We start from the raw sequence: 26,217 nt of genomic DNA, 5'->3' as shown, positions 1-26,217 counted from the left end.
ACCAACCGTGTATCCTTAACGTGATGGTCACTCCACAAATATAAGTATTTGTAGGGTATGGGGAGCAAGGGCCTATAGTAGAATTTCTATCTTGTGTGTGTGTGTGTGTGTGTGTGTGTGTGTGTGTGTGTGTGTGTGTGTGTGTGTGTGTGTATATATATAAGAATTAGATTCAATTATAATTATTTGCCAGTGCAGCTTCTTCACCAACAAAGAAATTTATTTGGTAGTCCAGGAGTATACCCCCTCCTTATCACATGAGGGTGGGCCTACTCACCCCTATATGAGAGGGAGGGAGTATACTCCCAGAGTACCCAATAATAACCCAATTACCAACAATACATAAACCAGCCTCCCAGTTTCATAGAACCACCTCAATTCTTACAGGATTAACTTCTTTTTTCTTTGTGTGGTACATGATAATTGAGAGTTGAGACATCTATCTCTCTTTTGCTCTTTTAAAATGTACTTGCTGAATGTTAGAAATACTGAATGAGTGTATTGTATTTATCCAGTAATAGAATATACATGAGTGTCTTTATATAGGAGGCAAAATATGCAGTACAAGTAAGTATGCTATACAAGGAAATAAGGTGGGCCTAAAGCCCACATACCCTAATACATGTTAATAGCCCCCCTCAAACTTAAGGTGGATGTGAGACCAACTTGAGGTTGTCAACCAAAGTATAAAAGCGTCCCTTAGGATATGACTTGGTGAAAATATCTACAAGTTAATCTTTAGAGGAAACTGAGATAAGCTTAAGTTAAGAGCACCATGAACAAGATGATAATAGATAAAATGACAATCAATCTCAATGTATTATTCATGGAAGACATCATTGTGAGCAATATGAATGGCACTCTGGTTGCCACAATAAAGAGGAGTAGCAGAGGATGTGGACACACCTAAGTCTCTAAGAAGCCATCGTAGCCAAAGGAGCTCAGATGTGGTATCAGCAAGGGTACGATATTCTGCTTTAGTACTGAAGCGAGCCATATGAGTTTGTTTCTTGCTTCGCCAAAAAATCAAAAAAGAACCAAGAAGAAAGTAATAGCCAGTGGTGGACTTGCACTTAGTGGGATCTCCTGCCTAATCAGCATCAGAAAATGCAAGGAGGACTAGAGAAGACTGAGTAAAGTAGAAAAGACCATGGAAGAGAGTTTCATTTAGGTATCGAAGAATGCGCAAAATAGCAGCATAGTGAGTCGATCATGGAGCAGACAAATATCGACTCATCTGATGAACAACATAGGAAATGTCTGGATGAGTGACAGTGAGATATACTAGGTTGCTAACCAAGCGTTTGTAAAGAGAAGGATTAGACAATGGTTTCCCACTTGAGGAATTCAAATGCGCATTAAGCTTAACTGTAGTGTCAACAGTCTTGTTATCAGTAAGTTTAGTTCAAGACAAGAGTTCAGAGGCATACTTTGCTTGAGTAATATAAAGTCCTTTTGTAGAATGAGAGATTTCAAGACCCAAGAAGTAGTTCAAATGTCCAAGATTTTTCATCTTAAACTGCTAACTGAGACAATCCTTGAGTTCTTGAATGCCACTGAGGTCATCAATAGTTATGATCATATCATTCACATACATGAGAAGTAAAATAGTGTATTTGTCAGTGCGACAAAGAAATAAGGTAGAATCATAATGACTGGCCATGTAACCCAAGCGAGAGATGGTATAGCTGAATTTGGTAAACCAAGCTCGTAGAGTTTGTTTAAGGACATAAAGTGCATATCAAAGGTGACAAACCTTGTTTGATTCAACAGAGAGACCAAGAGGTGGTTACATATAAAATTCTTCACTTAAATCCCCGTTAAGGAATGGATTTTTGACATCCATCTGAAAAATGTCTCATTTACTAACAGCAGCAGTAACAGCTAAGAGGGCACGAATAGATGAGATACGAGCAACTGAAGCAAAGGTCTCTTCATAATCAATCTCATACTCCTGTGTAAAACCTTTTACAAAAAGACGAGTTTTGTAGCACTCAATGGACCCATTAGAACGAGTTTTAATCTTGTAGATCTACTTACAACCAACCACAGATTTCCTAGGGGGAAGTGTCACCAAATCCCAAGTATGGTTTTTAGATAATGCATCAAGTTCCTCTTTCATTGCAATCTGCCATAAAGGGTCAGTGAAAACCTCACGATAGGTGTGAGGCTCGTGTAGTGTAACAATGATAGTCAAGTAAATGTGCAGGAATGGATCTTACCCAAGTTGAGTGATGAGGTGAAATATCTTGTGCAAGATCTTCAATCAGAGCAGGAGCAGGGGACCCAAGCTTAGGGTTGGGTAGCTGGTCTTCGACCTATTCATCTTCCACCTATTCATTAAAGGGTGAACTAGGAAATGGATCAAAGATAGCTAGTGATTAGATAGAGAAATCTATAGGAGAATTAGGATCAGTTACAGAAGGAATATGTGCTTCATTTGGAAAAGATCTATGACAAAAGAGGAAGATAGAGAGGCACGGAAGTGAAAAAGCTCGACAAATGAGCGATGTTCCCAAAAGACAACGGGAGATATAAAGTCGATGAGAGATAGGATCATAATACCGATACCCCTTTTGAGTTTCGCCATAACCAAGAAAACAATAAAGCCTTGACCGAGGCTCAAGTTTGTTATGCTCATGTGGTTGAAAAAGAACAAAACAGGCAGAACCAAAGGAGTGAATGTGATGATAGTCTAGAGATGACCCAAAAAGGCACTCATATGGAGTTTGATTTTGGATGACAGGACTAGGAATGCGATTAATAGCATGAACAGTATGAAGTGTAGTTTCGCCCCAAAAAAGGAGCAGGAATTTTGGCAGAGAGAAGGAGAGCACAAACAATGTCAAGAATATGATGAAATTTTCGTTCGGCTCTACCATTTTGTTGAGAGGTACTTAGACAAGTTAGTTGATGAACAGTGCTACATGAATGCAAAATAGCTTGGAAAGTATATTGAGTGTATTCAAGAGTATTATTAGATTGAAAAATTTTGATGCGTTTGGAAAACTAAGTTTGAACCATTTTTGCAAAATTACAATATACTTACAATAATTCAGAATGACGTTTCATATGAAAAATCTAGCTATAGTGAGAGTAATCATCAACAAAGACAACAAAATATCAAGATCCACCAATACTAGAGACAGAGGAAAGCTCTCAAACATCAGAATGAATAAGGTCAAAGATATCAGCGGATATTGATTCACTAGTATTGAAAGGCAAAACTGGTTATTTTCCTAATTGACATGAAACACAATCAAAATTTTTTGTAGACACTAATTCTAACAAACCTCTAGAATCCAATTGTTGTACCCAAGAGGAAGATGGATAACCAAGTCAAGCATGCCAAAGTGCAAGGAAAGGAATAGAAGAAACTGCAGCAGCTACAACAATAGAAATAGGAGCAACAAGTGGAAGACGAAAGTTGTCCACAGGAAACATACGCCCAACTCTAGGACAGGTCCCGAGCTCCTATCCCGTCCTCGAATCCTACACAATACACCCAAAATAATAAAAGATAATGCGATAACTCAACTTAGTTAATTGTCCCACAGAAAATAAATTGTAAGAAAGGTCTGGAACATTAAAGACCCTAGGAACAAAGAGGTTGAAGGTCGAAACGGAACATATATTATGACCAAACATTGTGGAACCATTTGCTGTGCGAATATTAAGAGGGTGTGATGTAGGTTTAAGTTTAGAAAATAAGGACAAGTGAGGTGTCATGTGATTGCAACAAGTAGAATCCATAGACCAAGAGGAATGAGACATACCAGATAAAACTGAGAGAAAAAAGGAATAAGATGCATCACCAACCATACAAATGACATTAGCGATGATATTTTTAAGGTTATTTGTGGAAATGGTGAAAGTGTGTCTTGAAGACTTAGACTGTGCAGAGACAGAAGCCATTAGTTGGACACTTTCAGTGTTAGCAACAATACCAATAGAAATTGAAACAGCTAATTTGTTGCGATGATAGCAAGTCTCAATATTGTGGCCAAAACGTTTGCAAAAATTGCAAAAACGTTTGCTAGATTGTAGCGATGATTATTGCAACAACAAGAAGACCTGTCTTTATTCTTCATTTAGAAGCAAAATATGCAAAATGAAATCTACACAAAAAACTTGACAAGGAGCACTTGGACTGCAAAATGTCAACCCTGTCAAATAGTCAACGGTCAATGCTGCTCAAAGTCAATGGTCAAGGTTAACGGCAGCTGATGCGGCAAGTCAACGGATGATGTAAGCGTGATGACATCGTTGATTGATGTGCGCTGATGTAAGCATATGACGTTAGCTAGGCCTGACGTAACAATGATGACGTTAGCAGGTAACCCATCGGCCCGTGGATCAACTCGTCGAAACTTCGGGCAATGTGCGAAGGTGCATGAGAGCTCTAATGTGGATGTTTTCGGCGGCGTTAAGTAGATCAGAACAGTCTACACGATGCTATGTCTCATGTCATAATCGAAGGTTAGAGGTGATAGATCCGATGATGGCAGTGGTCTTAACGGCGGAGGTGAAGCTTCTGGCGGAGGAGATTCAACCCTGAGGACCTCTGATGACTGTGTAGTAGTCGAGAGAGGGCACTGAAAGGGCTTACTGACCACAAAAATTGAGGTAGCACCAACAAAGACAAGACTGCAAGACACAAGAAAATTAGAGCAGTAGCTCTGATACCATATTAGAAATACTAAATGAGTATATTGTATTTCTCCAGTAATAAAATATACATGAGTATTTTTATATAGGAGGCAGAGTGTGTAGTACAAGTAAGTGTGTTATATAAGTAAACGTGTTATACAAGTAAACAATGTGGACCTAAAGCCTCACATACCCTAGTTCACGTTAACACTAAAGATTGTCTTAGTCTTAGTACTAATATTTGAGATGTCAAAATAATATACAATTCCTCCAAATGGGTTGTCTACATAGTAATTGACTGATTCTGGTTATATACTTCTAGGAATATAAGTATATATAACCCAATTTTCTTTCTACATTTTTTGTCTAGTATTTAAGTTCTAGGTTGATTTGGGTTTCTAGTTTCACTACTTTTGTCTCAACTTATCAATTAAGAAATTATATGTCTACTTTTAATTTATGTAAGAACAGTAAAAGTATATAAAGAATTAGGTGGTTGATAAAAAACAAATTTGTTAGGTGTATAACCCCATATACACCCCAAATAATTAGATGAGTTTTTTATATATACAAAAAATTAATAGAGATAAGTATGATTTCTAATAATGATGTATTTGTAAAAGTTTTTGGAAAACTATGTTTTGAGTTTAAAAAATTTAAGAGGAGTTGGAGTTACAAAATAGAGTTGTGAGTTTTTATAACGCTAATTTAATCTCCCAAAATGCCTAATCAAACGAATCCTAAAGCTTTGAGCTACCATCCTAAAAGGAATTAATGCCTAGACTTCTATCATTAATTTATATATTTGTGAAGTTATTGTCCAAATTTCTCCTTGAATAATAAATTACTTGAGACAATGTCCATTGAGGAAGAAGAACTAAATGTGAGAGTTATTATTATTATTTTAAGAATCAAAATTTCAAACTTTTACTTAAACTATGAAGTAAAATTTTTTACAAAGCTATTGTGAATGTTTCGTGGTATAGTTTCCATCCAGATTAGTAAAGGTTAAAGGAAGTGTAGTTTTCGCTCTTTGTGCCAAAGCATGAGCCACCCCATTACCTTGACATTTTACATAATTGAAACAGACTTTTGCATATTATAAACACTTGATTTAATATAAATAATCAAGTGTCTCACATTATAGTGAGTAAAGATTTAAGTTATTTAAGTCTTTAAAGATTAAAACACTTCATAATAAAAGTGTGAAAATTTCTCTTCAAGTGAATATATACAGTTAAAATTGTAAAGGAACTAAGTTGTTTATAAATAGCTTAGACTCAACAAGAAATATAACTTTTTTATGCTTGTTTATTTACCAAATGAGACAAACTTAATCCTATGTTTGGATTATTAAAAAAAAATTAATAATAAAAAATCACATCCTGTAAAAAGTATTTAAGTAAAACATTATCCTATGTTTGACAAATCCACCAGATGTTATTTACTATTCAATCCATAAATTTATTTTTTATGCATAATTTTATATTACAAAAACTTGAAATTTAAACATGTGATTAATGACATACCTATTAATTGTTGATTTTTTTTAAAATTTGCAATCATGGAGAATATAATAAAAAAATGTAATTCAATGGTGGATTTGTCAAAATTTACATCGAATAAAAAGATATTAAGTGAAGTTGTAGTTTCAAGCTACAACTAAGTTTGTTGCCAAACTTTGTCCTTATATATGTCATGACTATATTTAAGTATACATAATATTATAATTATACAATTATAAAAATATAATTATGTAAATTTAAAATTGGATTTTCTAAGCTTATAAATAATTTCGTATGATATTAAATTATTATTTATTGATAAAATAAATAGTCTATTTTTATAGTGAAAATTCTATGTAACTTTATCTAATTCAATGTTGGGTAATTGCAAATTACAAATTACATTCCTAAAGTTTAAAAGTGTTTGAATATACCCTAAAATTTCAAAATTTGAGTTTTACCCCTAAAGTTTAGGAGTGTTTGGATTTTATATTCTGATGTTTCAGAATTTAGATTTTATTCCCTATTTTAAAGATGTTTGAATTTTACTTTATAAATTTTGGGGGTGTTTGAATTTTACCTCCTGATGTTTCAAAATTTGGGGTGTAAAATTCAAACACTCCCAAATTTTATGGGGTAAAATCCAAATTCTAAAATATCAGGGTGTAAAATCCAAACACCTCCAAACTTCAAGGGGTAAAATCCAAAATTTGAAATTTGAGGGTGTAAAATTCAAACACCCCTAAATTTTAGGGGTGTAATTTGCAATTTACCCTTCAATGTTAGTGAAATTTTTTTTTTTTTAAGTTTATAAATGAAAATCATTAGATTCAATTAACTCAAACAATTTAATTTCACCTCTAATTTAGTTATTAATTATTAGCATAGATTTATAGCTAGTAAACAATTTTAGTCGTAACTTCATATACATGAAAAAATAATAAATTAATAAAATATTTCATAAACAAAATTTTGCGCTTCTTCAACCAAAAAAAAAAAAAAACTTCGACATATAATTTAATTTGGTCCTAAGTTTGAACTTGACTTTGTATAAATGAACAATCCCAAACATGTACTTCTAGTCCTGTCTTAGCTTGTTTAGTTTAACAAGCCTGAAAATAGCTACTTATGCTAATCATCGCAATTTACTTATTCAGCAATCAAAGGATATAAAACAAAAAACTTGGACCAAAGAATTCATGAAAATACCAAGAAGATTCAAGGCTGAGACTGGCAAAGATATTCCATTTAGTAAGCGAGGATGAGGACCTAACCCAAACTTGCCTTTCTTGCTAGACCATACAAAAAAGTCCAACCGAGGCTGTCCTACTCCTACTTTCTTAAACAAACATAAAAATTTCCCGTGTCCCATTGAAATCTTCACAAGTACCTCTCTTTTTTTTAAGAATTCAATCCACAGCTGCCAACTCTTTTATCACTTTCCACAAAATTTACACATTTATTCCTTCCTTCAACACGTTTTACACTGATTTGCTTACCTCAACAACTTTTCGAGTCCTTTTCCGGTGATGGGTCTTGCTGGAATTGTTTAAACTCAATGGATAATTAAGTCAGATTCTTCTTGTTTTTCCAGCAAATTTGAAGGGTCATAGTAAGTAACCAATGGATAATACTCCAGCAGAGAAGGTCTATGTTGCTGTTGGAAATGATCTACAAGATGGATTCAAGACCTTAGAGTGGACGCTTAGAAAATGGAGTTCTCATCCAATCTCCATCGTTATTCTCCATGTTACTTACAACATTTCCAAGGAATATGTTTACACCCCATGTAAGTTATTCATTTTGACTATTAAGTTTTTCTTTGCGTTTTCAATTGGGTTTCACTAGTTTCATGTTTATGTTTCAGTTGGCAAGCTTCCTGCTAGTAGTATAAGTGAAGAAAAACTGGAAGTTATAAAGAAGATTGAGCAGGAAAAGATAGACGGGGTTCTTTCCAAGTACATAACTTTCTGTGGCAAGGTTCGGGTTTTTATGCTTCTGTAATGGTAGCTGAGATTTTTGGATCTTGTTGCTATTTATTTACCTCCAGTTAATTCTTCTCAGAAATCTTCCTTTTCTTTTTAGGTAAAGGCTGAGATATTGAAAGTCAAGCAAATTGATGAACCGATTCAAAAACTCATTCTTGATTTGATTTCTGAACTCCAAATAACCAAATTAGTCATGGGGTTTACATTCATGAAGTCCTCATCCTGGTATGTACTACTTCTATGTACTAATTAGATGAATTTGGTTGATTTAGATGACTTCAGTGGTTTAATTCAATCATATATCTTTGTGTCTATAGGAAATCAAAGAGCACGATTAGTGGGTCATTCTACGTTTTTCAAAACAAGCCTGATTTTTGCGAGCTTTACATAATCTGTGGAGGAAAGCAAGTGTTCCTCAAAGGTCAAAATGATGAAGGAATCATGGAAGATGATCAGGGAGTTGTGGTAGGAAAAATGAAAGACAAAGCTTCATTCAAAGATTGGATAGAAAAGATTTTTACTGATCCTTCAGCTCATTCCTCAAAAAAGAATTCTCGTTTCTCACCCACTTCCTCAATAAATTTGGACACACGCAATTCACAAAATCAGTGGGAAACCCATGTCGGAGAAATTGAAAGTTATTTCCAGCTTTTGGCGTCTTCAGATTTGGATGAAGATAATAATCATGACCAAGACAGCAATAGCCCAACGGAGTCAGATTTGCCGGAAGAATACACTGATTCTAATCTGGTAATTCTAAAATATCCTCTCTTTTTTTTTTCTCTTTTTTTTTTTGCAATATGTGGCTATAATTGCAACTATTTTTATTTATTAAAAAAAAAAAGTTCTTGTCCTAGATTGGACTTGGAGTGGTTGTAAAGAACATGATGTTTTTGTTCGACAAGTCCACTACGCTTTTTCGCAGCGATGAAAATTTTACTCGGCTTATCCTTCTTTTGACTATAACAGCCATGTGATATTGATAGGATATGGATGCTAGGGTACCACTGTCATTTTCAGATGTGTATTGTCCCTAAAATCTGGGGTCCTTGTATGGTCTATTCTTTGATTTATTTTTTTCTCTTATGAGCTAAAGAAACTAGTTCCATTTTTTTTTTCTTTTTGCCTTTTTGTGAAAAGTCAAGAAATTAAACTCTTTCTGCTTTTTTTTTTTTGTTTTTTTTTTGTTGCGAAACTGAACTCTTTCTGCTTAATTAGCTGCTTTATCTTTACCATATCAAATCATGTGCTGCTGCTATATTGTCTTCTTTGTATATATATGCAAAATATTAAATTTTTACTTAGAATTAGTAATTTTTTAAATACCTTTCCAATAAAAAAGCAAATAATTTTCCTACATTATTGTCATGAACTATTCTTTTTCAATCTTGGATTATATTTGCCTACATTATTGTCATGAATGATTCTTTTACAATCTTAGATTTTTTATTTTTTATTATATTTTTTATTATTGATAATTCAATAGTTACAACAATGGGTGGAGAGATTTGAACCTTGATCCCTTTTATGAGAAATACTAGAAAGCGTTAGTTGAACCATAAAACTTTTGGCATTTTGGATGATATTTACAAATTCATGCTTTGTTCTTTGATGCCCCTTTGTTATGATACTAAGAAACTTCTAAACCAAAATTAATGTTTGAAGTCTCTTTCACTCTCCTTTTATCCTCTCCCTTTTGGTCTGTACAGGAAATGTATACTTTGTTTTCTTCATAATCATATAAATTATTTTTATTATTAGTTTCAACTTTCAATAGCATTTCATGGTTATACTGATTTTTTAATACTAAAAAAAAAAATGGTACACCATCAGAGTCTCGCAGAAGATATTGAATCTCTAAGAAGAAAAATTAGTGAAGCTCAGCAAACAGTCCAAATGAAGAGAAAAGAAGCTAAGGAAAACGTTGAAAAGCATTCAAAAGCTCAATGGATCCTTTCTTTATGCAGTCAGCGGGTAATATATAAGCTCTTAGGTTCCTATTTGACAAAGCATTTCTCTTTTCTTATTCACATCCTTCGTGTTATGTAGACCGAAGAACTTGAAGGTTGGATAAAGGAAGAAGTTAAAATGCGAATGGAGATGGAGAAAGAATTAGAGGCCGAAAAAGAACACATGAGTGAAGTAGTAAACGACATTGAAGAAAGCAAGAGTAGGCTAGGTTCACTTGTAGAACTCCAAAACGAGCTCTCTAACAAGCTCCAAATTTCCACATTGGCAAAAACTCATGCGGAGGCTCAGCTAGAAAAGGCGATAAGGACAAGGGGCGAGATTATTAGGGACATCGAGGAATTGAGGAGACAGAGAGATGTGCTTAACAGGAGGATTGAGTTTTGCAGAGAAAAAGATGCAATTAGCATGGTTGCAAAAGTGAATGTATTGAGTTGTGGTTATAGGGAGTACACAATTGAAGAGATCAGATTAGCCACTCATGAGTTTTCAGAGAGTTTGAGATTGAAATCTGGAGGAGATTGGAGCAATGTGTATAGAGGGCGCATGAAACATGGCACAGTTGCAATCAAAACACTCAACTCATCAACTGAACTATCAGACGAAGATTTCCATGCTAAGGTAACATTCACTTCTTTTTAAATAATACAATGTTTTATTCATGATTCATCTCTATGCCTAGAAATTGTCTTTTGTAGCTGTCATAACTTTCATTGGACTATCCGACTATGTCATAAAATTCAGCGAAAAAAATAAAAGAGACTATGTCATAAAAAAAATTAGTATTTTTTTTCTATCCAGGTGTTTTGTATCTTAAAATATAATGAAGAGTGCTTTCTCAAATATAAAATAAACAGTGAACACATCTTCAAATCGCTTACTTTTGGGCCAAAAATCTTTGGTTTTTGAAAGTACGAAGGACTAAATAGGAACATTCTCCACTAACCCTTTTTTTAGAGCTTGTTTTAGGAACAACTAGCAGGATAACCGTGTACGTGTGACAGGCAAATTCATTATCCATTGTATAAAAGAATACTTTGTGTAAATAGTTGCAAGAAATTTATATATTGCGTTAAAGAAAAATAAGAAAATATATAATAATACTTCATTCTATATATTCCTTAAGTTAATTGGTGTCAACTCAAGCAATATGAAAAATATTTTTCAAATACGATTAGTGCAAAAATAATTGATTTGAATCGATTGCTGTGAGTTTCAGTTAGCTTAACTAGTAAAGTCTTTGATGGTTGAATAAAAGATATGGAGTTCAATCTCTGCTTATACCAAAAATTAATTGGTGTCTTGGTCTAATGATAAAGAGCTATCATCATGAGTGGACGCCATAGTTGAAACTTTCTCTCAAAAAAAAAAACTTTTGCTAAAATCCAATAAACTTTGGATACTTTCTCAAATAATAAATAAATAAACTCTGGATAAGTTTTACATATTATTGGATATCTTTAAATATGGATTTACTTGTGGTGTCTGACTATAATTGATTATAACTAAATATGATTTTATAAAAAAATAGGCTAAAATGTTTTCGTATATTATGTACGACATTAAATGAAATATATATTGACTTGTTGCATTATTTTTGGGTAAGCGGACTTGTTCCCTTTTTTTTCTTAAATTAATTGGGAAAATTATAGTTGTTTACAGTTTAATTATTTTTAATGTATTGACTTTTCTCAAAAAAAAAAGAAAAGAATTAGATGACTCATATATATATATGTGTGTGTGTGTGTGTATAAGCCTTTAAAAAAAAAAATCTTTCAAGCAATATTAAAATGGTTGATCAAAGTCCAAATCACGTAAAAACTATTGATTTGAGTTGATTACCTCAAATTTAATAAACACTTTATAATTTCTTCAAATATGTTAAATCTTAGTTTAGTACTTGCCTTAGATTTCTCTTCATAGATATAATGGAATTTAAAATCTATAGCGTTTATTATATGATGGTTACTTCTAAAACATTCACATAAATAATTTAAAATGTAAGTTTTTTCTTCTCACTAAAAGGGGGGGAGGGTATCTGAGCAACTCGTTTCCTTAAATTAACCGGCTCTATTTTAGTTGTTCACTAATAATGTATCTGTGTGATTCAAGGATCAAATGGAAATTATATGTAAATTAACAAATTAATATTATCATTGAACTTGAATAATGAAATGAAATAGCAGACAATGAAAATAAAAGAAATAAATCATTTTAAGTTGACAAAAGCACATTGTGTAATATAAGCTTTTATTAAAAAAAAAAAGATTATGAGTGAAATAATTATAAATAAATAATGAACATTTTTTTTTCAACTTCTTCAAACTTTTGATAATAAACTTTTAATTGAAATGGTCTTTTAAACATCTAAATAATTTTATAGCTAGTTTTATCTGGAACAAACTATTTTCATGCTAAAAGATTGTTTGCGCATCGGAAAATGACATTCACTTAGTGCAACCACTATGTATAACATATAATTTTTATTATATAACATTGTTGCATTAGGACAATACTTGTATGATGCATGGATTAATTAAAAACCAAACGAAAGAAAATATCTCTATAATTTAATTTAAACTAAACAATAAAATAAATTGTACAAATTAAAGAACAAAAAATAGTTAAAGTGTTATGTGGCAAAAGTACATCATCTAACTCTTAGAATTATTTTATTTTGTTTTGTTAATGAGGGTGTCTACAGTCCTTGGAGGGTTTGACCATTTCTTTAAGTGTGTATAATCCTCTCATTCCACAAATGCACACCAAAGAGGAATTTCTTTGTGGAGACAACCTCAAGATGTTAGGTAAAGGTTAACTCATAGATATCATGAGACTTTAAGAACTATTAGACCAACCTGTTAGGATTGTGTAGGTTTAATATTTTATTAAAACCAAAAGTTATAATTTAAATTATACAACAATTACAATAAATAATAAAACTTCTTTTAGACTTCTTAAAACTTTTGGTAATTGAATTTTTATCAAAACCATAATTTCAATTCCTTTAAAAAAGTATATTTAAAGTTTATATGTTCTTGTAGTGTATCACATAGCAAAAGCATGACCTATTCCTACAACATATAATGCTTACCTTAAACTATACCATGCAAGCATGATATGTAATACCCAATTTCTATTATTTAAATAAAAAATTATATTAGATTATTAAAAATTATGTATATTAAAAATGAAACTTTTTAAAAATAAAATTCTAGAAATTTTCTGTAATAGAATTTTAATCGGAGTAGTATTTTAGTATTTTAAACTTATTAAAACTTAGGTAATAGAATTTCAGTTAAAGAAAATTATATTCATGTAAGAAATCAATATAATTTTTAGTACAATAGAGTATTAGTAATTTTGAAATTAAAAAATAGCAATACTAAACTATTTATAGAGTTGACCTTTTGAGAATTAACAGAGGCGGTTATTATTTATGCTTAAGATCAGATGACTTAGATATGGCCTTTTACATAAAACTGAGAAATGAGAATAAAAGGAAAAAATAGTGTCTTACAAGCTATTGTATTGTTATGACTAAAATTGATACTCGAAGCCAAGCAATAAACTATAGAGTAGAAATTTGTGGTATTTCCAATCGATTGCTGTTTGGTAGCATTTTATGACTAATACACCATGAATCTGTTTTTTTTTTTTTTTTTTTTTTTTTTTGTGTTCTCCATGAATCTGCTTATTTTAACTATATTATAACATTTTATTTTATAAATATCTACCATCCCGAGGTCCTTAATGGCAGTATGATTTTATTGACTATGGATTAGCTATGTAGCCTATTGTTGATTTCTTGTGTTTTGTTGTAGATATGATATATGGGTCCTCATTCTTTCTTTTCTTTTTCTTTATTTCTCTCTCTGTTGACGAATGCTACATTATTAGACTTCTCCAAAAATTAAGAAAGCATCAAATATGGCAGTCTGTCAACAAATACATTCCAAATTACTGTTGTTGATTGAACTAACTCTGTTTATGAATAGGTTATTACACCAATTAGATCATTTGTACTGTAGTATTTGAAAATTTCGAATTGAATCAAATTAAAATTGGTGGATGATTACATTAATTGACTATATATAGTCTATAGATTAGTCACAACGATATTCAAACATGTCACGATCTTGGGTAGCAGTACTGTAGTGTAAGAATTTGCACCTATCACTTTAATTGGTAGAAAAAATCAAACCAGTAATCAATAAAAAGGAATTTGAAAAGTCAAGCCGCACTTTTTGTTGTTTTTCTAAAAGATGTAGCATAATGGTCAGAGCTTACGGAAAGAGTAGTTCTTCCAGAGTTCTCCAAGATGAAACTTTGTAAAAAAAAAAAAAAAAAGAATCTTATTCAATGAATCAACAGGGCTGCATTGTTGAGCTCAATGATTAGAGATATACTGTATAAACGTGTTTGATTGCTAATAGTTTGCAGAATGGTTCTCAGTAATAAGGATGAGACAGTCTTATAAAATAGTAGTATTTCTTTCACAACATGCATGAATGTCTAGTCTCATACGGTGAGAAAGTTGTTTCATGACATTTCTTCTCAGTCAAGAGGACATCCACTACTTCGTGCAACTACTATTTATGGGATATAAATTTTATCTTATTACAGTAAATATATGATATTGATGAATGTTATCCATATTTTATTCTTAGAAAGAATTTATACACATTTTTTTCTTCTTCTATGATTTGTTAATTTAACTGAGGTCGACACCTTATGTGTAGGTGAATCAGCTTGGCCATATCCGACACCCAAATTTGGTAGCCATGGTTGGTTTTTGTTTGGAGCTAAAATGCATGGTGTTTGAATACATGCACAATGGTAGCTTACGAGACATGTTATTTTCCTCCCATGGAAGTAGCTTTAGGACAAGAAGTCGGGCCCTTCGATGGCATGACCGGATCCGCGTTGCGGTCCAAGTTTGCTCGGGCTTAGGCTTCCTTCACTTGATTCAGCCCAGGCCCATGGTTCATGGCCACCTTTCAACAGCCAGTATCCTCCTTGATCGAAATCATGTAGCGAAGATCAGTGGTTACGAGGTCTCACAAGAAGACCGTGATGAATATGTATCCGATGTGGGCTTGGACATTCGGGCTTTTGGGGTTGTAATGTGTGAGCTACTGACTGGGAAACATTGGGCTGGGCTTGTTGAGGATCCAATGACATTGGATAAGGCAGCCCTGGTCCAGAATGTGGACGAAGCTGCTGGAGATTGGCCTTTGGATTTGGCAGAGGAATTTGCGAGCTTAGCTCTGAGGTGTTTGTCCATTGATTGTGAGCCCAATACTGATTTGAACATTTCAAGGGTAATGGAAAAGCTCAATAAAATTAAGAATAGGGCTGATGCTATAATGGCAAGAGGTGGGCCTCAGGTAGTGGGTAATGAGGATGATACAGACGACTCAATTGATGTACCCAGAGTTTTCATCTGCCCCATATTTCAGGTTCGTCTCTTAACCCATTTTCCAAACCAATTTCAACATGTAGTACATATAGACTTAAGAACTTGGGACAATGTTTGGGCTTAACTCGGGCCCACTTTTCCTCTACAAGAACTGAAAATTTCACCGAAGATTTCACACACTCTCATAATGTTGCCACTCACTTCAAAAGGACATGGCAATGATGGCATGGCTTATGAGTCTAACAATTCAATGCACTAAGATACGATACGGACACATGTTATAACGTGTTCGCATTGTGTCAAGTCTAGTGCATAGGAGTATTGGATTCAAGTCTTATCCTTAAAAAAAAATGGGTCAGGTTTAGGTTCAGTGTCTAATAGTACTAAACTCGTTGAGATAATGACATGTATTCACTTTTGGACACGTGTCGTCATCTGACTGAGTCCAATGCACTGGATGCAATGGACCTAAACCAAGTCCAAAAATAATAATAATAATGAGCTTAGTTGGTAAGGAGTAAAGACCCAAAGTTGGAATTTTATTATGTCAAATTAGGAGGTTTGGTATGATGGATATTGGGCAAAATAAGAAAGTAACAATGCTTCAATCAACCCATATATCCATTGTACTTGATAAATGAGATCCATATATATTTGGATGCAGGATATAATGAAGGACCCACATGTGGCAGCAGATGGATTTTCATATGAGCTAGAAGCCATAAGTGAATGGCTATCAACAGGGCATGATACTTCACCCATGACAAACTTGCGCCTCATTCACACCGACCTTACTCCTAATCGCACCCTTCGTTCCCTCATTCAGGATTGGCAAAATGAAACATCAAGAAGAGGTTCATCAGTCCAATGATTTGTTTTGTATTTAATTTGTACAAACAAAGAGTAAATTGAGCTTTGTTCATTCTTTTCCACTTCTAATTGGTCTATGACCTGAGGTTGTTATAGAGAAAGAGTACACGCGTTTAGGGCTTCACAGTGTAAGTAATTAACTCCTGTTACAAGGCATTTACACTTTGATTTACCAACTTTTTAAAGTCACTCTTTGATTGGTTTAGTGTTAAGATGGACACGAAAAATTTGTAAATAAGACCAATTTTCCTAGATTCAATGTAGAAACAAGAGGGAAACAAAACTTAAAAAAGATACAAAATAGCTCTTAGAAAGAATATTTTACTATTGATATAATTTGGAACCATCCTTGTTTGTATCCTTGTTTGTCTCAATTATAACAAGCAATTTCACATTTTTGCTGATTTGATAAAATGAGAAATTTCAAATTCCGTGTAGAAAAAAACTATTGCTATGTATGCTGAACTATCCGATTTCTTTATTTCAGCTATACTATATCTCCACTGTTTTCCCACCCCAAAGAAAAAAATCTAGGAAGTGATTTAAGAAGAGAAATCTCCTAATCGTGGCTGCTAATCCTATTGTCTGCTAATCACACCCCCAAACATTTTGCCCAACGAAACCATTTGGCAACTCTTCTTGGAAGGGCATAGTCTGAGAGGAAAGATGGGTCACTCGCAACTTCTTCAGGACGTGACCATATATACACCCCCCTCTCTTGCCGGCTGCCTGGGACAGTGTTGTCTAGTACAAATGCCACCAAGAACGTGACCACCATGTTCAAAGACATAAGTGCATTTATTGCAAAGTCAAGCTGAAACATACCCAATGAAGATAATGACAGATTAGGCTCTTCTTTATCATAAGGAACAAGGGAAACAAGAAATGACATTCAAAAATTCAATAAGTGAATAATAGTCAAGAAAAGCTCCTATTTTCTTCCTTCAATATAAGGTTACAGTGATTAGAGTTATGTCAAATATATCTTTTACATACCTATTAGAAGGATTTTATCAGAAAATATTAGTTCACCATCTTTAACATCAAATTTATTTTGACCAAAAATGCAGATTATTAGAATTGCTTTTCGTATTTCCTAATGTCTGAGTATTCCAATAATCAAGTCAGCATGAAATTGCTCATATCATGTTATATAACATGATGTTAAACCCTCGAAAGTCATAAGCTCAGTTATTTACATAACTTTATGATTTCAAAGTTTAAATAATCACTTTTGATTGAAGTTCCTCCCTTTTTTCCTTTTGAATGGGAAGGGAAGCTGATTCAAATGACTACGCTTTAAATGAAGTTGTGCGCTTAAAACCATGTTAACCAAAATGTAAGAGCAACTTACTGTTTGACTCCCAGTGTGGGCAGGTCCATTTGATGCTGCTGCATAAGGAATGAAATAACTTGGCAGTATCAAGCTGGATTCAGGTTGATACTGTTGGAAATAGGCAGGGATAGATAACCCAAGGAACAATGAAATACCAACTATTGCAATGTTTCTAAAACTTGGTGTTTGACCGTACTGCAAAGTTGACAGACCCAATGCCACAATAAGGGCCCACATGAAGCACAGTATGGAAGCAGCCATTGCCAGTGGTATAGAAGCAAGAAGTGCACCCACTTTTCCTATCAAATAGAAGTAAAGAAATGAATGCAATTAATCCTAATTAAAGCTACAAAAGACCTTGAGGTTTGGAGAAATGCCAAAACACCCTCCTTTTTTCTTGAATTACACTAGCCCCTGAGGTTATTACTTTATTTTGTTTTTCTTTATCATATAATCAGCTTGGTTAGTACACACTATTTGAAGCAATTTTGGATGAGATTTCAATTTCAAAACTGTATTTTGACTCAATTTATAATGACACAAATGGTTGTAGGGGATATATTAATACAAAATCAAAAGCTCAATGGGTTGTCTTAATGAAAATAGGAGGTTTTTGATATTGCCCTTAACTTTGAGAGAGGTGAGTGTAATTTAACTAAAAGAAACCACTCATGGATGATAATAACCAAGTTAAATTAGTCAACAAAGAGAATTAAAAAATAGAATCCAACTAAGAATAAAGAAAACTCCTAATTTTCAGGTATCAAACCTGACAGATTGGCTAGGACTTAATCTGGACATATCATGACCATCTGTAGGCCTCATGAACATGCACATGTAGAAGGATTTCAGTCTCAATATTGGGTTTTCTTAGATTTAGGATGCTTACCTACAAAGGAGAAGAGGATCAAGAAACCCGCACCAACTTCCACTGCCCTTCTATTAGCCACCTTTGTCATGTCAATGGTATACACATTTTCTGTCAAGGTTGTTGATCCAGTTCCTGAACCCCAAAGTCCAGCCAATATACTGCATAAGCCCTCCAACGCAATTCCCCTGCTCACAATTCCTGGAGTTGGAGGCTTTGAATTAATCTGCAAAGATGTGGAGTGATAGGTTCCAACCTGGTTTGGTCGTTGCACCGCATCAGTATCAAAATAATAATTCCATCTCCATGTTTATTTAGTGCTCTTGCATGAAGAAATTTTTTTTTAAAAAAATTACTTAAATAATAGTGCTTTTGCAAGCTCTAATATTCTACTTTCTTCAACAAATGAAGTCACAAGAGTTTCATGACAGCAGGAAGTCATGCCACATTTGGCACTTCCATAATGTCCATAAAAGAGATGGCTTAGCAATTCAAAACATCGCACTGTTCTCCTACAGTGAGAAAGCCCTCTGTAAAATGTGGCACTTTGTGCCTCGTGGGCATGAATTGTGAGGACTGCAGGGGGGAAAAACAAGAACAACAACAACAAATATTTACTTATTTTGTGTTCACTGAATATAAGCAACCTACCGAATCCACTGATGCAACCAGCGACGCTATGATCATTATCATGGAAGTCCTTAAATGGAAGATAGGGATACCCCATTGTAAAGGGTAGGGAACTCTGACCCACTCAGCAGTTCTCCATGCATTTGAAACATCAGTTCTGCAATGCTTCATAGTATAAGCATGCTTTTTGCATGCATCTATTAAGATATTTGAACTGGGAATGTCAGGGCTGCAGCCTTTGTAATTGTAGGCTCCGCCAGCTGTCAAAAAGAAGGCATATGTCCATATAATCATAACACTCAGGGGAACCTGCAATGATTGAGATATTTCAGTAAGATTAATTAATACTACCCACGTTCAACAAACAAAAAACATTTAAAGTACCTCATCAACTAAAGCTCAATCCAACTAAGCTCTAATGCCCCCTTAAATTGGGGTTGGCTATGGACCCTCATCAACTAAGGAAATATATAAGGTTTACAACAAGGCTTCTTGGAAGCTGGGTTAATTACGTTTTTATTACAGTATCTAAATTTATTGTTATGACATGGACCAACCTATCTTATAAAAGATAGAGAGTATGCAATGATTGATATTTAAAGCACATACACAAACTTGCTATATATTTAAACCAGAAATATATTCTATATATAAAAACTAGGTATATATTTATATCACTAATATATTCTCCCAACATGAGATATAATAGTGAAAGGTAAGAAGCCTACCGCATAAATTCGAAACACACGATGCCCAAAGATGGATATTCCTCGAAGGTACTAAAAAAACAACAAAAGTGAAACAGTAAATGATTTGAACACTTTACAAAAGCATTTAAATGAATTAAGAAGAACCCTTAACTTCTTCTATATGGTCGATATTTGGCACAATTTTGGCAAGTAATAAGGATAGAACTATAAAATATATAGACATACTTAGAACAGAATGATCTAAATCAGTTGAAAATCACTTACCAGGGCAAATATAAGAAGCAATACTATATGTGGAATACTGATTTCCACACAACTACCAGCCTGTGGAAACCCATAGCTAAAAAATGCTAAACCTACAGCAGCAACAGTTGGTGCAACCACAACTGGGTTAATCAACCTGCAAGTTATTGTTATATACATGAGCACACAAGGCAAGGTCCAAATTGCATGGATACTCGATCTGGCAGACCTTGAGTGTTGAAGTAAAATTTTAATTCTCAAATGGAAATTTGAAAAATTATTAATGCACCCTACGAAGAGAATGTAGTAGCAAGCTAATGAGGAGTGATTGATATTTTTTTCATCGAAATTTCTATTTACTACAACCACATGGCATCATATTAACTATGAAGAACCAAGATATCTTTCCATGTGAAAAGGAAGTTAAACATGCAAGAATTTAAATTCTAACAAGTGCTTTATTACATTGTCATAATCAGATAAGAAGAAAAGAAACTCAACCTAAGAAGCATGAAAACAGAACTTAGAAGTGGCAAAACTAAAACATTCAAAAAAGTCGATCAAAGTTTGCACAAGAATTTTGTTGTGTGTGAACTTCATTTTACATAAGCATTAAATATTGAGACGAGCACAAAAAAGATATCACAATCAGCCTTTTGATTTACCTTAAAAACAGGGACATCAAACCACTAAATCCCAAAATGCTCTGAAATATTGAACCAACAATTATTGCCCCTTGCAATTCCCTCATTATGTGCCTGAATTTCTGCAGTTAAATAATGTATTGAAACTAAAGGATGAGTTCATATCAAAATAAAGTGACATCCCTTCAAGGACTAAAAAATCTCTGATTCGTTTGACATGCAAGAAAAATCATCAATGGATATGCAAAAATGATTTAACAGAAAAATCATCACAGTGATGCTAGCCATTCATCCAACCAATATGTTTATCACTATCATGTAAATCTCCTATAACTGCAAAAGATTTATCATGAATATAGAATGTTCAATGTATTCCTGGAAAAGCTATACAAGCTTGCATCTGATAGAATGAAATGTTGATTATTGTTATGAACTTACATGTTCAGTAAGAATTTAATACTCCTTAGTATTTATGATCACGAAGGCTGGTGCCAGAGATACCATATCTAGCAATGCTATATAAGCTTACAGCTGATTAGAATGAAAAGTTTATTAATTTTTATGAACTTACATGTTCTGTAAGATTTCGATACTCCTTCGCATTTATGATTACTAATGCTGGTGCCAGAAATACAAATGAGCTCCCTTGAACTAAAGGAAGTCTCGTGCCAAAGTAGGAGTGCAGTATTGTCGTAATACCAGAAACCAGCAGCACTGTTGAAATCACATTAGCAGTATCCTTCTGTTATAGTTCAAGAAGAAAAAAAATTAGTAATTTCAACTTATTTAATTCCACTAGATGTTAGAGGGATAATAGTAGAGATTCTTACATCTGTTCCGCCCATTGCTGGTACAATTATCAAGGGGATGAATATTAGTGAACCAGCCAAAGATAGATAGTGCTGGAGGCCATAATACATTAATGGTACTGCAGTTAAGCAACCAGATAAGAGTCAGGAAAAGGTACTCAACTCTAGTAAGTCACTCCAACAGGATTTGAAGAATGGCAATTCAAATCTTCCTAAGATGTTAAAAGGAAAATAACAGTTTTTTTCTTTTTCTTTTGTGTTGGGGGGGGGGGGGGGTGCAACATGCGAGAGAGAGAGATCCACAGGCTACATAGGAATTGCCAGAAATTGTTTTTTAACTTCTTAATTAGGTCTTTCTCTAAACTACATGATAAATTCTTTAGCTACAATTCCCATACAATTACAAATTTAGCTTGATCTAACAATTTTCAGCCTTGGCTCTAACAATTTAAAAATAAGATTTCATCTCCAAGCCAAATACAACAAGAAGACTTAGTACCAAATTTTGGGGTCGTGTACCAAATCAGGGTCCGCCACATTTATTATTTTCACTTGGAATGCAATTGGAGTGTATTTAAAATAAAGAAACTATTTCCATCAAATAATAGGAAAATTAAAATGACACTTGCCACAAAACTGGAGTGCAATTAGACTCTAATTTGGATTCTTACTCTCAGCTTCTGCTGTTATATATTTAACCTTATATAAGATAAGAATGGACACTTTAGCTGCCTCACTGCATTATTGTATCTAGTATTAAACATCAACCTTATTACCGAGTAAACAACTGCAACTCCTGGTCATAACTCCAAGCGAAGACGTCTATGTATTCCTCAACCAAGCACAGCACCAACATAATTCAAAACAAAACAAAACAAAAAAAGTGAAAACAATACTAAATTACTAACCAAAACCAGGATTCTCTCTGAGCCCACATTTCATTTCCGACGGCAAGCGCCACCCTCCTCCATGAGCTTCTTCTTCAAGTTCTGGATACAGTTCGATTTTCGCCTCTCTTTCGGCTACTTCTTCCTCTTTCTTTGCCTCAGCAGCTGAAGGAGTAACTACTGGGACTTCATTTCCATTCCCATTCCCATTAACTCCATTCAAACCAACTTTCCTCTCATCTTCTCTATCCCCCAGCACAGGCTTATCCCGCTTCCTCCTCCTCTGATTCTCGTTCTTCACAAGCGGTTCAATGTCAATCCCCTGGTTCGGCCTAGTCCTGCCCAGAACCGGGTCGATCTCGATTTTGGGAGACGACCCACCGTTTCTATGATCAAAACCTCTCTCCAAATCAAACCCAGCACTATCATTCTTGTCACTGGCACTAGCACTAGCCCTGGTCTCTCCAGAGTAATCAGAGACAAAGCCAGTTCTTTTGGCCCAAGATCTCAGCTCATTCGGGTTGTGATCGATTCTTGGCACAAAAGGCTCGATCTTTGGAAACATGGACCCAAGCCTGGAGGAAATGGAAGCACCCTTCACTCTCTCCGGCTTGTCTGGGAATTGTGAACTCGACCCAGCTTCCATTTTAGCGTTCTTTTTCATTTTTCTCAAATGGGTATTACCAGCTTTCCAAGAATTAAACCCAGTCCGTTACTTTCAACTCACAGCAAAGCTAAAGCTAAAGCGTATAATAAAGAAAATCTTGTGTGTGGGAGAGAGAGAGAGAGAGAGAGTAGAAGCAAAGCAAAGAGTGAGGATTGGATAGGAAATGTGTAAGTGAGACTAGATTAGTTTTATTAGTGCCATTATTATTAGTATTTGATAACCGAAACAAGAAAAGAGTTAGAAAGAGATATTATTATTTTGGTAATGGTAATGGGAGTGAAAGAAAGAGTGAGAGAGTGAGGCTTTTGATTTTTGAGTTGAAGAAATAAGATCGTGTACCTTTTTGATTCTTTTGTCTTTGTCCTTGCCGCTCGCAAGTTGCTTTCAGTTTGGAGATATGTCGAAATTACTGCAATGTCCCCCTTTTTGCCCGTTGACAGGATAAAAATAACAGCTGAAAGATGCCACCATCTTTTTCCTCTTTCTTTTTTTTCTGCTTAGCCTCCCACTTTTTTTTTTCTTTTTAAATTTTGGTTTTTCTTAAAAAAAAAAAAAATTACTTTTTAACAGGTTAGGAAGAAATTTTTTCAAGTATATGATTAGTTCCATCACCTATTTAATAAGTAATGTGATTTGTTTAAATAAACAAGGGGATGAATTTAAGAACTAGAAATGTTACTGTAATATTTTCCCAACAAATTTTAAGAGTAGATTGTTATTAGTTGCTATAAGTGAGTAAAAAATAATTTAAGTGATGAGTTCAAATTAGAATTAGTAGCGACTTACCATTTATGATTTATTGTGAAGATATTATAAATGTGGTACTTTTTTATTTATAAATATCTACAAAATGGGTTGAATAAATATTCTTCCAAATTAGTTTGGAAGAAAGAATACATATCAAATAGAACAAAGAAATTTAAGTTATATGAATTTCCCTCTCAAAAAGTTCATTTTCCTAAGAAATTAACAAAATTATCCTTTTTATAAAAAAAATTAAAAAAAAAATGAGCTAACTCTTTTTTTCTCACATTTAACAAATAAGTTACTGGTAATTACAAGAAGTACTAAATGGACTCTTAAAAACATTTACTTTTTAATTGGGATAAAATGTACATTTTTGTACTTTTTGCATTTTGTCTCACATTTTTCTCAAAAGCATAATAAAACTTGTTTTTTATTTGAATTTTTATCAATTAATGTCACTTTTAACGAATAAAATACAGGAAACTACAAAATAATTGATACAAGAAGTAAAAATCATTTCATTCCGTTCCCATCCTTTGAAAGCTATTAAAAATCGTGATTCATATCATAAAATTGTAACAAAAAATGTAAACTATTTTAAATGTAGTCAATTTGAAATGTTTTGTTTTTCAATTTAAATGAAATGATGATTCTTCTATTTTTTAAAGTTCCTACTTTTCATGTAAAGAAGAATGATCCTCGATCCGATCCATAAAGTTACTCTCCACCATCCTATTATCAACCTTTTTACTCACTTCTCTTCATTTTTATATATGCTCTCTCTACTTTTATATTCTAACCCCTCCCCTTAAACAAGCTGAATGGCCTAAAACCATATGGAAAGGTTTTCTTACATTTTAAGTTACTTCTTGTAAGAATTACTATGAAACCCATAGAGTGGATTCAGTACACAATATGAGAGTGAATACCGACTGCAAACTAGTACAACTCAAGGGGAGGCACATTATTGGCACATTTAATGGGTCCCAAGAGAATTGATTAGAAAAAGAAATTTCAAAGCCAAGTTCATCCTGTCATATTCACTTTGGACCTTTTTAGCAATCAAAAAAATTACAAGATTGAAACGCAATTTAATACAATTGGCTTAAGGATTCATGCAGTGCAAATTATTCAGTCTTGGACTAATGAGAAAGAGATGAGATGGTTGGTTGTCTTTGCCGACTTGTACAGCAATATAATATTAAGATGTTGATGATGAGGATTGAGGGACAAGTCTATGAGGTTGGTCATTGCTATACATCCATATATATATATATATATATATATATATATATATATATATATATATATATATATATATATATATATTTTTTTTTTTTTTTTTTTTTTTTTGATGAATGCTATCCATATAATTTACAAAGACAATAAAGTGGTTGAAAAATCGCATTACACCTCCATTGCTAGGGTCTCTTCAAGAATTAAAGTTTTCCCCCTTTTTAACGCATAAATCCAAAGGGAATTGACTCAACCTTGGATCTTTAGGAAAGTTTGAACTGCTAGAGTTGATTTGGTGAGGAGTTCATATAAAATAAATGAACTTATTTTTTTCCTTGCCGCCAACTCTTTTATTTTTGGCCAATAATAAATGACGTCGGCTCACCTTTTTACTTTGAGAGCAAGGGTTTGGTCCAGTGCACCAAACTGGTTGAAATGTGAAATATGTAGCAATTATTTATCATTTGTCCATATTTTAACAGATCTAATGTACTGATGCATTAGATAGATACTGTGTCTTTACTTTGGATAGGTTTTTTGAAAAAAAAAATTCAGACTGATATCTTTGTTATATAACAATCTGATTGTTTTATATATGTATCATAAGGCCCTGACTCAGCTAAGGCAATTCTTTGAGTTTCCTCTACATCTGAGACTTGCAATCTAGAATCGGACTTCCAGGGCATGAATGTCTCTTTGACAAATTGGTTCTTTGCCTTAATCATTACTACCTCATTACGCTAGTTGGTTGTCTTAAATTTGAAGCATCGCAATAATCTTACAAAAATACAAATTTTCTTTTCTAGTTTTCTTCCATCATTTCGCTTTTGATTTTTTTCTCCCTTGGAATAAAAAAGAAAAGTAAATACCCAAAAAGAGATCAAGGTTATACGAGCATAGCATAACTACGTCTCAAGCCCTTTAAATATAGTGCATTGTAATTTAATTGACATTTTGTATTATTTTTAACAAAGATATTCATGATTCAAAATTTTATTCTTTATTTTTATAATTATTAAATTTTAAAATATAGAAAA

At 33.4% G+C, this 26,217-nt stretch overlaps 2 protein-coding genes across 2 annotated transcripts; one reads left to right on the top strand and one right to left on the bottom strand.

Moving 5' to 3' along the window:
* The first annotated feature begins 7,310 nt into the window (after positions 1-7,310).
* Positions 7,311-16,592, top strand: LOC142623990 (putative U-box domain-containing protein 50). The gene is made up of 8 exons (XM_075797480.1): positions 7,311-7,944; positions 8,023-8,135; positions 8,241-8,368; positions 8,461-8,893; positions 9,977-10,117; positions 10,193-10,732; positions 14,854-15,573; positions 16,198-16,592. The coding sequence occupies exons 1-8, from the start codon at positions 7,779-7,781 to the stop codon at positions 16,402-16,404; spliced, it is 2,448 nt and encodes an 815-aa protein (XP_075653595.1). The 5' UTR covers positions 7,311-7,778; the 3' UTR covers positions 16,405-16,592.
* A 112-nt stretch (positions 16,593-16,704) lies between these two features.
* On the bottom strand, positions 16,705-23,516 carry LOC142623991 (nucleobase-ascorbate transporter 11). Its single transcript, XM_075797481.1, has 10 exons — positions 22,552-23,516; positions 21,665-21,762; positions 21,406-21,576; positions 20,856-20,956; positions 20,212-20,347; positions 19,966-20,016; positions 19,259-19,546; positions 18,629-18,863; positions 17,758-18,038; positions 16,705-17,217 (listed from the first exon to the last, which is right to left on the bottom strand). The coding sequence occupies exons 1-10, from the start codon at positions 23,192-23,194 to the stop codon at positions 16,996-16,998; spliced, it is 2,226 nt and encodes a 741-aa protein (XP_075653596.1). The 5' UTR covers positions 23,195-23,516; the 3' UTR covers positions 16,705-16,995.
* Between the last annotated feature and the right edge of the window lie 2,701 nt (positions 23,517-26,217).

This window comes from Castanea sativa, chromosome 2 (genome assembly GCF_040712315.1).
Source record: "Castanea sativa cultivar Marrone di Chiusa Pesio chromosome 2, ASM4071231v1".
Classification (NCBI taxonomy): Eukaryota; Viridiplantae; Streptophyta; class Magnoliopsida; order Fagales; family Fagaceae; genus Castanea; species Castanea sativa.
The sequence above is the reverse complement of the archived record's forward strand: the minus strand, read 5'-3'. Positions and strand labels throughout refer to the sequence as shown.

Coding starts and splice junctions, on each gene's coding strand:
- LOC142623990 (XM_075797480.1), top strand. CDS start 7,779: ATGGATAATACTCCAGCAGAGAAGGTCTATGTTGCTGTTGGAAATGAT. Junction 7,945..8,022: donor GGAATATGTTTACACCCCAT/GTAAGTTATTCA, acceptor TTTATGTTTCAG/TTGGCAAGCTTCCTGCTAGT. Junction 8,136..8,240: donor ACATAACTTTCTGTGGCAAG/GTTCGGGTTTTT, acceptor TTTTCTTTTTAG/GTAAAGGCTGAGATATTGAA.
- LOC142623991 (XM_075797481.1), bottom strand. CDS start 23,194: ATGAAAAAGAACGCTAAAATGGAAGCTGGGTCGAGTTCACAATTCCCA. Junction 18,864..19,258: donor TGGTTGCATCAGTGGATTCG/GTAGGTTGCTTA, acceptor CGACCAAACCAG/GTTGGAACCTATCACTCCAC. Junction 18,039..18,628: donor GATCCTCTTCTCCTTTGTAG/GTAAGCATCCTA, acceptor TCTATTTGATAG/GAAAAGTGGGTGCACTTCTT.